Raw genomic sequence first — 14,071 nt, 5'->3', positions numbered from 1 at the left:
AACAGTGTTTATTTATAAGCAGGTAAAAACCTGATAGTAAAAAAGTTGCTCCATATCATCGTAATATTCTGTCTAGTCTTACTTCCCCAAAAGCTAACTGATAACTACACATCACACTCATCCATGACTAAATTTCAATTACTCAAGTGCCTTCTATCTCTTCAGTAGAATTCTAGTTTTATTTAAACTGAATTGTCAATGTTTTCTAAGTATTTTTGCCTTTTTTCCAGATTTAAGAATAATCAATTTTACTAATGGTTCTCAAGAAATTTTAGACATTTCTCCAATAAGCATCTATATTAACTAAAATAGCATTAAATAAAGGGCAAACTTACCTTGTCATATCTATGCAATTCTGTATTCTCTAAAGGATGATTTTTCATATTGCTTAACAACTCTGACTGAGCAATTGAAATTCAGACTAAGATAAATGTTTTACACTGAAGGCTCATTTCATTATACAGTAGTCAGTTGAAATGGGGTTTCCAAAGAAGGTATTTTTAGGAATCGCAGAGTACAGGAAAAAGCTGAATACATTATACAATTTAAATATTTATTGAAGCTTTTCTACTAAGGCAACATTTTGGTGATATCTCACAGAAATAGCAATATGGGAGAGGAAATTAGGGGTAAATAGATGGCAGAGACTGTGGAAACCAAGACACATGGTGCTACAAGTGAGATCCTCATTCATAAAGTCATTAAATTGGAGATTGAAAGGAACACTCCTTACAGAAATATTACTTTTCTTAGGATTTCAACAGTCTTTCTAGATGCTGCTTCTATGGCATTTTTGCAGTGCACTTGTCTTCCTTATTGAATGGCTGACCTCCTCCTCTTCACACTCTATGATCTTTCTAGCTCGTCTTATCCACACTCCATGGCTCACACATTAAGTCCCCAACAATGACTTCATTTCTAGGCTTCACATCCCCATGTCTACAGTACCCACACTCTCCATAAAAAAACTCTTTCCACGCCTCCAATCCTTCCCATGATACCAGCTTCCCTTCAAGTCTTCTTGTAAACAGCACCATTATCCACCCAATTCTACATGCCATGAATTCAACTTCAATTCCTATTAATTATATCTCATAAATAAAACTTGAATAAAGTCACTTCTTTCAACTTCACTGTCACCATTCTGGTTAACACCACCTTCTTCTGCCCCTGGAGAAGCTACCAGATTTATAGCTCTTCATTTACTCAACACCCCCTAATATCTTCTTCACCAAACAGAGAAATATTCTTTAAAAAAAATCCCACAAGTATGTTCATATCACTGCTCTACCTGAAACTCTTAAAAGGCTTCCACTAATCTTACTATAAAGAAAAAAATCATCCCCACGACCTCTGGGGCTCTGAATGATTGCACCCCAGCCCATCGTTTCAGCTGCATGCTTGTTCCAAATTTTCCCTCTCTAACTATACTCTAGGAAAACTGACTTTCTTTTAGTTCTTTCTTCATACCAAGTTACACCTTCACATATGTTGTTCCCTCTGAATGTAAATTTTTCCTCTCTCTTTTTCCCTTAGACAACTATTCTTCTTTATCCTACTTTGAACACTATTTTCTTAGGAATCCCTCCTGAATTTCTAATACTAATCTAGGTCTCACTATTATACATCCTTATAACAATGTGTGCTTTATTCTATAGCCCTTATCTCAGATGCAATTTAAATAGTGTGTGCATATTTAATATGTGTATTCTTTCCCAAATTCTAATCTCAATGTGTTCACTTATTTAGAGCATTATCTCCAGAGCATAGCATAGTACCTGGCACAAAGCAGGCATGCAATATATATTAGTAGTATGAACAAATGAATGAATAATAAATTGTTCCTTCTTTAAACAATGGTTACCCAAACAAAAACAATACAAATTTCACCGTCACTTCTTTGATATTTTTATTTCTGGATTTATTTTGAGAGGAAATCTGTTTCCAGATATTTAAAGTAAAACACTGCAAAGTCTATAGGCTTGAGCAAAGTGAACTCGGTGATAAGACTTGGTGCTCTCTGACACAGCCCATTAGAGATGGGGTGTGTACACCTAATCCAAAGGAATCCTCTAGCTCTTCAGCAGCTGTTCACACGGCTCCTGACCTGCCCTTCAGGCTCTACTAAATCAGGATTCCCCAGCTGTCTGAGCTTCCAGTAAGCTCTTGCAATTAACCACCTCCGTGCCAAAATTGCTCATATCTGGCTACACTCATTAGCGTCTAATTTTCCCTTTTCCTTCCTAGTTATTTTCCAATACAGGGGAGCCCTTGGGATTCATCACTGTCATAGATAATTTTATCAGTTCCTCAACTATTTTGATAACATTTTGTCCACTTAGTCACCAATTTATTTCTAATACTGCCCTCTTGAGCATCAATATAAAAAGGAATTACTTAACTTGCTTTTGATGAAAACAGTTGAGCAGTTCTGACTCTGTGATTTGTCTTTCTTATTTCTTCAGTTTGACCTCACATAGTTTCCAAGGCTAAAATCTGCACTTGTAACAGTGTGCTGACTCCCGTGCCCTTTAAGTCAGCACTTCGCTCAGGCTAAGGTAGTATTGCTGCTGTAATCTGATAAAGGAGCAGACAAGTTGTGTGCAAATAGAGACCAGTGCCAAGAATGAGCAAAAAGTCACTGATGTTTATGCCCATTTATAGTCCTGATTCTATGACCGTCTTAGCCAAAAAGAGAGTGGGAGGGAGGAGAGCAATTTAAAACAAAACAAAGCAAAAGCTAAGGAGAGGGTGAAAACACTGAAAGGGTAACCCCTTTATTTGCCCATAATTGGGCATAATATCAGACATTATAATGCTAACTGTGCTCAATTAATGCTGGTCCTTTCAAAACATCGATTATTTGCTAACAGTGGAAAGAAAGTACATCTAAAAGTTGAAAATAAACTGGCAAAAGACTACATGTTATTTTTGCATATGTAAATTCCTCATTGTTGCAATGCTCATGAGTGGGTTGAGAATTTATTAAATAGAAACTAAAAGCATGACAATTCAAACATCAGATCTTTTAAAGTTTTTTTAAAACTGTGTTAATCCTATTTTAAACCCATTGAGCTATCCACATTCTGACTTTATTACGTGGCTTAAGCATTGGGTTTCATAATGCACTTTAATATTCCTCCTATTCATTAAAACAACCAAATTTTCTACTAAAATAAATGAAATAATAAAGTAAAGTAAAATGTAGAGGCAAAGCTCTTTTAAACAGTAACATAACACATTGAATATTTTTAACTAGCCCTAGATATATTTCAGCTTTCAAAACCGATGTATAAAAAAATAAATTTTCCAGTATTTTAAATTTATGGAAAATTATATCCTTAAAATTATATGGAATCAAGATATTGAATTAACAGCTCGGGAAGACTCATTCACAAACAACAAAAACAACAACAGCTGCAATATGTTACCAGCATAGCAGGGAAATCACAGTTCCATCTAGTTAGAGGATAATTGTCGCTTCTCCCCCATCTTCCATTAGTGAAGAATGGGGTGCATGAAACAAAGTGAAAGTGGGGCACGGAGGCAGGAAGCAAAATATAATAAAGGAGACTGGGAAGAAACTGATTTCCAAACTCAATCCCGACTGCTAGGAACACTTGTTTTCTCAGGGCTTAATGTCACTACATGTACTATACAATCACCTCTAGGGACTGTAGGACCCCGGGAAATTGCTCTGTATGTTCTTTCACCTATTGAAATTTCCAGGTATCTTGAATGAATGATATCACAATAACAAAGATTGAGCACAGAGTTGAATGGAAATTCTTCCTTAAAATGGCAACATAACTGGAAAACTTGAGCTCTGGGAGAAGGAATACTGCCCTTTGGTTTTGTTAATGGGCATGAGGTGAAGGTTGTGTGGCCAGAAGATTAAGACTCTTTTAAGCATGAGCCAGCAGGGTCATTTCCTTTCCCCATCCTCATCTGCCTGCTGCCTATCAGAATTGGGACCGAGAAATTTAAGATACTCTTAAAACACTGGAGCCAAGGATTTTTTTTTTTTTTTTGTCACATCCAGGGTGGTAATCTTGAATGGGGAAGGAGAAAGGCCATGTCCCTGGGAGCTAAAGTGTTTCAGAATCTCTGGAGGAGCTATCTGGTTTAAAAAGGCACACGCAAAATTATAATATGTTGTAATATGTGGAAAAAAGTAAACCACACCATTTTAGCTGTTAATCTTCACACTATATTTTGCATATGAGTGACTCACAAAGAGCAGGGTTACTCTCCCCGTCAAGAGGGGATATCAAAATCTCTGAAAGACATACTTACTTTTAACATTAACTAGGGGGAGCTTGAAATTTTATAAAGATTATAAGGACTTTAATTCTAGATTTCACATAAGTAGACAAAGCCTACTCATATCGGCAAAATAATAAACTATACTATTGCAGTGCTAACTTTCATATCTGTATTAAACTTCAGAACTCCAAATAGGTGTTATGAATATTACTGTCAATATTGTATAGAATGAAACCCCAAGGAAGTTTAACTAAAAGATGTTTTTAAATGAGGAAAACAATGAAGACTACAAGGTGTTTGTTTATTTGCCTTTTTGTTTGTGTTTTGAAGATCACTCTGCTGCATGGAGCATACTCCCCAAACAGAAATATTTTCATGAAATTCTGCTATGGAACTTGATTGCATTTAATAAAGAAGTCTTCTCATTTCCCATACTGCAGCCCATGACCTTCCCAACAAAATGCTCCAGTATGCACCAACTGCCTTGATAACAGAACACAAATCTCCTAGGACTACAGCAGGACTTCGTGTGAGAGAAAACCGTTGCCTCCCTCTGAATCCAATCAAAACCTGAATGCACTGTATAAAAATAAACCAAGGTCATCATTATTCCTTCTCATTGTGATTTGGCTTGCCTTCAAATTACATACCCTGTATATCTGAAATAACTGTACCGCCTCCATTAACTGAGTTTGACATCACTTTAATCAATGTATCTTTTCAGAATGAAAGGCAGAAATGTCAAATTCCAACCACTATAAATTCTTTTAACTCTCTAATCTGCATTAAATAAAAGCCTGTCATTGAGAAATAATATATGCTTTAAAGAAACATAACTAGCATCAAATTTACTTTAAAATGTAACTGCGAAAAGATCCAGCCACAACGAATCTCTTCATATGGAGATGATTTCCCATGAAACTTTTAAAGTTTAAGCCTTGAGGCCCTTCACTTACATTGGCCTCTCCCAAGATCCTACCTAATTTTGTATGACTTTTCTTAAAAGACCCCGCTCCCTCCACTTATATCACCTCAGGCCCCACGAAACCTAGGTCTGCTCTTCCTTCGTGGTTTGTTTTGTTGGACAGAGGACGTACATCAGTCTTATTTGTCAGTTTCTTAAAAGATGACGCATGTTCAAAATAGAAAATTAAAGAAACATAGAAAGTTGTCTTTAAAGAAAGGTTAATTTCCAACTAATTTTCAATGTCTCTCTTAAGTAACTTAGTACTCTGTGATTTAAATGTGTATATATGTCTTTGTATAAACATACATCAAAATACCATGTTGCTTCTACTTGCAGGGGAAGAAAGAATAGTTTAATAAAAAATACAATAAATCATTTTTAATAAGTTAGGGAAATATTACAGTGGAAGGGGAAGGAAAGTTTGGGAAATCACTTTGTTTTATTCTTATGATAAAGCCATGATGAAAGATAATAAAATAGAATTAAAAAAAAAAACCCACCTGACTTTCCAAGACAACGGAGATTTTAATCTCTTTTATTAAACCGCACAAGTGGTTAAGAGCTTGACAATTTGTTTCACATATAGCAAATGACTTGGACTATAAGGATTTCAAATGAATACTTCAGGACTAAAGAGGCAGCTGTATTACCATCTCTGCCCAATTATGAATTTCTATCTCAGTACTGTCTAGCTGGAGTAGTGTCAACCAACACTTTTTTTAACAACATAAATTTGCACAAAACACTTTGCAGTCTTTTTTCCGAGTTTAGAGTAACTACTAGATGACATTCTCTATTTCATTTCCATAATGTTATGCCACGGAAGAGATACAGAAAGCTTCTTATTAAAAGGTATATTAACTATTTAGATCAGCAACCTCTCTTTAAGAGTTAAGATGCCCTTGAAGGACTGCAAATGAAATTCTAAAAGATGATTTTATTAGACCTCAAGGTAATTTTCATCATATGAAAAATTCAAATGAAATATGTATTTGTAATGAATTATTTGAATAACTCTTTGCAATGGAATATTTCAGTAATTCTAAAAGTAAAGAATACTTACATTAATACAGTGATTGCTATTAATTAGTAACTATTTTGGTTAAAAATAAACCAAATGTACTCTTTTAACCTTTTCAAACTAAGACAGTTTTAAAAATTAGATTCGAATGTGAATACATTCAAATAGCGGTATGTCGTCAAGGAGCAAAAGTTAATGTGTAATATAACCTTATGAATATCTTCATTTTCTCTTAACAAACCCACTGTCATGTAGCATAAGTATTACCTGATAGTTTTAAAATGTACTATAATAAAGTCCTACAGGGCTTGTCCCTGAAAGGCTAGCTTTCTTCAAATTCTAATTAAGAATTTAAAACGCTATTTGAATATCTGTGATAAAGCCAAGAGTAAGTTTGCCTCGCTTCATTCCAGAAATGCACCTTTGCTATTCTTTCTAAATTACTCTATACACTGGTTTCTGGTTTTAATTTTGGAGATATATCAATTGATTGATCAATGCGTACGTGTATTGCAAAGAACCAATATATGCTGTTGTATTTTTGCAATAGTAAATGGAATTGCTTTCCTGTCAGCAAGCAATTATGAAACTCACCAAAATTAATAAAATAATCATATAAAAATGTTTTACTACAAAATTTGTTAGCATCTAATGTTAGTCAATAAGTACACAATGTTAATGTTTTTCCACAAATTTTTCTCAGAGGGAAAACTTCTGTTGTGTCTCTTTTCCCAGAAGTTCTGAAGAGTTACTTATTTGGAGAGACAGACTTTTTTCATTTTTAATTATGGGCATTGCCCTCATATCTACCTCAGAATGACTATAATCCACAAGGCAAAGGCAGGGAAAAAAAAAAGGCCATCTCCTTCATCTACCTCTTTGGGACACACTGTACTCCTCATACATTATTTTTACTGTTGTGCCACGGTCAATTTTTATATTTTTCATTAGTCATCATGCCTTTCTTAAAATAAACAAAATAGTTTACTTTCTATAAAAGCCAAACTAAAAAGCTTTAATGAAAAGCTAGGTCATCACAGACATGAAACAACACAGTGACTTTACTACAAAATAAGATTAGAAGTCCTCATGTTTTTATGTTGTTTTCTCAACAAAATTGTCTGGTCATTTGCCAGCATAGATCGTATTATTATTTGAAAGAATTTGCTACAGAAAAGAATATACAAAATACTAAAAGTAATATGAAAAAAGAACTTTAAATATTTATCAAGGCTTTTTCCAACCTCCATTTACCCATTACAATTCATTTTATTCTTTCTTTTTCCCCCATGACATCCCAGATAAAATTTTTCTAACTTTGAGCCTCCACATGTCATTCCCATACAGCAATTAATTCATTGAGAATATATGTCAGACCACTATCCTACATGTAACCACTACGAAATACAGAAGTATCAAATAATCAAGATAACTCAGACTCACAAACTATTTCACAGCAATTAAAATGGTTACAAACACTCCAGGCCAGTTACGCATTTTCTATTACTTTAGTGGTTTCTTAAATAAGAAAGATGTGCTTGATTTTATATTTGCAAAGGAAAAAGTTTAAGCTCTACCTCATTTCTGTTGAAAAGGTTTCCCCATGAGAAACATGTACACCTGCGTATATGTGTACAGTATATATAACATTTACGCTTATTCACAAACTACTGTAATAATGTAAAATCAATTTGCCAAATGAGTAAGCTCGTCACAAACTAAAGGTTATGCCATGGTAAAAAATATTTTTTAGTTACTTTGTACTTACAATGGTCCTCTACTTCTTCCCACCAAAGCATTTGGGGAAAACAAAGTATATATCAAGGCAGCGATAAAAATCTTGGTAAATTTTCTCCCAACTTGATTGCTCCGGTAGGTTTAGGAATGATGAGAAACCAATCAACTTCAGCAGCCTTTAAAAAAATAACACTTCAGTTTTTCCTATTCGTTTTTCTCTGAAGCTAATTGCCTCCAAGATCTGAGTCCTGCAAGGGGAAAGTGAGTGATCCCAACACTGAGTGAGTCAACATAGTAACTGATGCCAGGATTCTGTAGAGGCCCCTGGATATTTCAAATTCCAGGACCTGCGCAGAAGCAAGTGACCCGCCTTTTCTCTCAAGTTGGTTTCCCATAATAGGACTGCCCATGGCCACTACATATAAGGTTGTGCTTACAGCATGGCAAGTCCTGTGAATTCAAATAATGTTCAACTGTGTTCTGATTAATATCCAAACCAGAATAGCACAGTGGGCATAGTAATGCTCTCAAAGCCTTCTAAACATAAAAACTTTTGAGTACAAAACCATAATAACACTTTCTGTAACTTCTATGCACACTTCTAAAATAACAGAGCAGAAAATCCTGATCAAGAATAGACTTTTAAATGCCTTTCCTTTTTTTACCCTCTCAACAACACTAAAAACTTTACTCTACTGAACAAAAAGAAATGCCCAGAATAATCTACGCATTTGTTATGTATCCACTGTCTACCAAATTTAATTTCTACCCTGGGGATCCAATCAAAAATGATGTATTGATGATGCCAACAGTCTGAATAAGAGAAGCAACAGCAGAATGTAGCAGCTGAGCTCTGAAGGCAGAATGAGTATAGGTCTCACGAGACAAGGTTTCTGCTAAAATATTAAGAGCACTCATAATGGAATGAAGAAATCCTTGTAAAATGTCAAATTTTCATTGTAGCTTATGATAAAATTTTTTTAGTAAGATATTACTCTTTCTTCAATTTCTTTGGTGACAATTACTAAAACACAATTTCTTAGACATGGAGTTAATGATCAATTATTTAATGGTTCTCAAAAGAAATTTATATGTTACTGCAATATGTAATTCAACATGTTTGTAAACCATTCTTTACCAATAGAATGCTTCTTTACCTTTTGATTTTTAATGCAACAAGTGAGTCCAGTATTTATAGGAAAGGTTGGTAACACTTTGCAGAAAGATATTCCTTTTGCAATTATAATAATCTCTGCTAAAATTATTTGTTTGAGTGTTTTTATAGTATCATTTGTTAAAATGACAGACTCATTTTTCTATGTCAAGCATTCAACTGCTTGGCATAGAAATAAATTATAGATGAAAATAGAAAAAAACTGACATATTGAGTCAGACTATGATATTTACCTCAATAGTTAATTATACATATTATATTTTAGAGTATCATCATCATCACATCATCATTTGCTCCTCACAAAATCTATATGAAATAAAACATAAGGCTGAATTTTAATTTTAGGTAATTGTATTTAAATTACTGTTATCCCAAATAGATTGAAAGTGTTCTTCCCCATAGGTCACCTCATTTCCTCTCCTTAGTGTTGTCTTCTGGATATGCATATGTGCAACAATTTCATAAAACATAAAAATGGTTTGGGACTGACATGGATCCACGTCTGCATGTTAGCATCAGTGTCCTCCTGTGCTATAGGGTACAGTATCGCCAAGTCGAAAGTTCTTTTATACTTTATACTGTGAGGTTACCATAGATATAAACCCATGTTTAGGCCAAGGCATATGTAGTTTATCAGAGATTTGTAAAGTGTGGTCCATGAAACATTAGTATCACATGGGAAGTTATTAGAGATGCAAGTATGCCTGAGACCTGGAAAACAAGAAACACTGGGAGTAGGACCCAGTACGCTGTGTTTTACAGGTGATTCTAATGAATGGTCAATTTTGAAAAATGCTGAAGGCCATTTCTAAAAACAACCGCAGCTCCAAATCTACCAAAAACATGTCTTGGTTAATATCTAAAGTACCAAATATCAATAGATCTGAATGCCCTAAGGTACACCTTAATTGTCTTTCAGCCTTAGTCAATGGAATTTATTGGGCAACTGTAATAAATTCTCCATCAATGTGGACTACCTATATTTCCCTTAAGGTTTTACAATTTAGATGACGTCAAAATTGACTTTAGCGGAGCTATTATAAAGTCAAGTCAGAGCCGTCTTTCCAGAGAAACCGGTCTGCTGTCTTGAAACTTGGACGAAGTCAAACTTTTGGACTGGGCCAAACTGGCAATTGTCTTACAAGCAATTGTTTGAGAAGTCAAGAGAACAGACATCCTGATCACAAAGACTGAGGACTGTGGACCTTCTGAAGAAAGAATCAATAGTCAATTAATGTTTAGCCAAGACAAGCTCTCTGCCTCTGCATTTAAATGCCTCTGTATTTAAAACTCTTTTAATGAGCCTCCCTTCTTTGTTTTTAAAAGCCCCTGACTTTTACTCCATAGAGGGACACTATTTGGGTTTCTACCTGAATCTGTGCTTCCAAATTACAATTCTTTGACTCCCAAATAAACGCTTTGCCTCTTAAACTGGTTTCTGCTTTTGTAGCTTGACAATGGAAAGACATGCTCAAGATAACTGGAAAAAGTGAAAGGTACACAAAATAAAATTTAGCCCAACACTGAATTCCAGTTCAGATCTTGCCACTATTTTCCTGTGGTCCTTAGCTATTTACCTCTCTCATTTAGTCCTCACAGTAACCACACTGGGTGGGTATTAGGAGCCCCATTACAAAGATGACTGGTCAATGAACTCCCTCAAGTTCCCATTGTTAATAACTGGCAGTACAGGGTCTTTTAAAATGTCTTTTAGCTTTTTATTTTCAAATAATTTCAGATTCACAAAAAGTTGCAAAGATAGTATAGAGGGAACCTATATACTCTTTACCCAGGTTCCCCCAATGGTTACATTTTACATAATTATAATGTGACATCAAAACCAGGAAATTGACATTGATACAATGTGTGTACGTATTTCTCTAATTTTATCATACATGTAGATCTGTGTAACCACAACCTCAATCATGATACAGAACTACTCCATCACCACAAAGATCTTCCTTGTGCTATCCCTTTACAGTCACACCAACCACCCTCCCCCACCAGCCTGGTGCTCACTAATTTGTTCTCATCACTATAATTTTGTCATTTCAAGAATGTTCAATACATTGAATCATTCAGTGTGACCTTTTGAGATTGGCTTTTTTCACTTAGTGTAATGTCCTAGAGATCCATTCAAGTTGTTACCTGCATCAATAGCATGTTTACTTTTATTTCTGAGTAGTATTCCATGTTATGAATGTACTATAGTTTAATCATTCATTTACTGCAGGATATTTTGGCTATTTCCAGTTTTGGGTTGCTACAAAACAATCATGTTCATTTTTTAAAAATTTATCTTGGATAATGCCCAGGAGTAAAACTGCTGCATCATATTGTTAATGTATGTTCAATTTTTTAAGGAAACTGCCAAAACATGCTGTACCATTTTACATATCCACCAGGAATGTATGAGTGATCCAGTTTCTCCACATGTGTGTAGAGATATATCATGGCAGTCTTAATTTGAATTGCCCTTATGGTTAATAACATTGAACATCTTTTCTCAAGCTTATTTGCTATCTGAATATACTCTAGTGAAATGTCTGTTGATAATCTTTTGCTCATTTTCCAACTGGATACCTTTTCTTTTTTTTATTGGCCCTGAGTTAACATCTGTTGCTAATCTTTTGTTTTCTCTACTTCTTCTTCTCCTCCACAAAGCCCCCCCCCCAGTACATAGTTGTACATTCTAGTTGTAGGTCTTTCCAGTTCTGCTATATGGGACGCTGCCTCAGCATGGCTTGATGAGAGGTCCTAGGTCCACACACAGGATCCAAACTAGTGAAACCCTGGGCAGCCGAAGCTGAGCATGCGAATTTAACCACTCGGCCATGGGGCTGGCCCCTCAATGCTTTTTTTAACTCCTGAGATTTGAGTATTCTTCATATATTCTAGATATGAGTCCTTTGTTAGATTTATGGTTTGTAAACATTTTCTCCGTCTGTAGCTTGTCTTTGCATCCTCTTAATAAGGTAATGCCAAAGTTTTTAATTTTTATAAAGTCCAATTTATTAAATTTATTTACATTTAAATCTATGATTCATTTGGAGTTCATTTTTGTATAAGATGTGGGAGTTTCTTTTTTTGCTTATAGATTTCCAATTACTCCAACACTATTTGTTGAAAAGACTATTCTTCTTACATTGAATAACTTTTGCACCTTTGTCAAAAAATCATTTGGAGAGGAAGATGGGCATGGATGTTAGCTCAGGGCCAGTCTCCCTCCGCAAAAAGAGGAGGATTGGCAGTAGTTAGCTCAGGGCTAATCTTCCTCAAAAAAAAATTATTTGGGCATATTCGTGTGGATCTATTTCTGGAATCGTGATTCTGTCCTATTGATGTATGTATCCAACCCTCTGCCAATACCACACCACCTTAATTACTGTAGCTATATAATGTGCCAAACAATGGGTAGAGTTATTCTTCACAATTTATTATTCTTTTTCAAAATTGTTTTAGAAATTCTAGCTCCTGTGTCTTACCATATAAATTTTAGAAATGCTTATTTACAAATAGGTCTACAGATCCATCTACAAAATTTCTTTCTGGTATTTTGATAGGAAGTGCATTAAATAGATCACTCTGGGGAGAATTGACATTTTACTATGTTGAATCTTCTAAGCCATTAATGGTATATATTTCCAATGTTTAAGTCATCTTTAATTTATTGCATCATACTGCACTTTCTAATAGCATTTTGTATTGTGATTAGATTGTTTTTTCATGTTTCTAGTATGCCTATAATGGTATTACTGTCTGTTATCCATGTAATTGAAGAAAAAAAGGAAAAACAGCAGAGGTTCCCAAAGTAGTTTTGAAACAGAAGCATATTTTAAAAAAAATGTCTGTAACTAAACATGCATACTATGTATATGCTGTTTAAATAATCTTAAATAAGTTATAATTGTTTACACATGAATGGATACAGAACTTTACTTTTTCAAGAATGCAAAGCATATTTTTATTACACTGAAGGCTTACTCAGCAAGTTTTTTAACTACTTTCTTTAGCTACAGTTTTATGTTACAAGTTATAAAATGAAGACTGGTCTTTACTTATATTTTAATAATAACTGGTAATCCCTGTATCATAAAACAGATGAACTATTCATTAGAAAGAAGTGATTATGGTAAGCTTAAAAGTGAACAAGGAGTGAATTCTCAAGAAATTGAAAACAGTATAGGCAGTATTTTATATAAGTTGAAAAGGATCTGAGTCATTTTCCCCACTTATTCAAATATGTAACATAATTTTAAGCATTATGATTAACAGAGTTTCACAGGATAAATAAACTGCGAAGAAATAGGCTTCATAGGTAAGGCATTTATATAAAGTTCACAAATTTATTGATTTGGAAAAAATAATTTCTTGGTCATTTCTGCTTCCTTTCTGCACAGTGACACATACTGGTTGAAATGTTACACATTCTAAAGAAGCATATATATCTTAGATTTGTAAAAAAAATCTTTCTTTAGATAAATCCAATGAAGAAATGTGCTAGTTATAGGGCTAGTTTATTGGCACTGAGGCCAGAAAAAATAAAGGAGATAGGATTCAGGCAATTTGATATTTGTTGATAAGTACTAAAAAGCTTGCTGGTATTTTGATAGGAATTGCATTAAAATTATAGGTTAATTTTTGGAAGAATTGACATATTTAACATATTTCCCAGTCCATGAATACCTTGTATAGTTCTATCTACTTAGGTTTTTGCTTTTTTCTTTTAAGTTTGTTCCATACAGATCCTGCATATGTTTTTGTTAGATTCATAAGTAAGCATTTCACTTTTTTTGGAGTGACTGCAATATATTACATTTAAAATTTTTGTTTCCAGTAGCTCATTTATTATATAGAAATACAATCGATTTTTGTATGTTGATCTTCTATCCTGAGACCTTGCTGA

At 34.3% G+C, this 14,071-nt stretch overlaps 1 protein-coding gene across 8 annotated transcripts in view; it reads right to left on the bottom strand.

Moving 5' to 3' along the window:
- The window catches only part of DMD (dystrophin), a 2,273,580-nt gene that overhangs the window by 1,910,273 nt on the left and 349,236 nt on the right, over positions 1–14,071 (bottom strand). Inside the window, exon 1 of one of the 8 annotated variants that reach the window (XM_046672829.1) lies at positions 8,023–8,260. The exons of the other annotated variants lie outside the window; for them this stretch is intronic. Coding sequence (XP_046528785.1) covers positions 8,023–8,053 — 31 coding nt within the window. The 5' untranslated portion in view covers positions 8,054–8,260. Of the gene's footprint in view, positions 1–8,022; positions 8,261–14,071 lie in introns of those variants that run through there. 8 annotated transcript variants of the gene reach the window in all.

Source organism: Equus quagga, chromosome 10, assembly GCF_021613505.1.
Source record: "Equus quagga isolate Etosha38 chromosome 10, UCLA_HA_Equagga_1.0, whole genome shotgun sequence".
NCBI lineage: Eukaryota > Metazoa > Chordata > Mammalia > Perissodactyla > Equidae > Equus > Equus quagga.
Note: the sequence above shows the minus strand (reverse complement) of the source record. Positions and strands in the feature narration are given on the sequence as shown.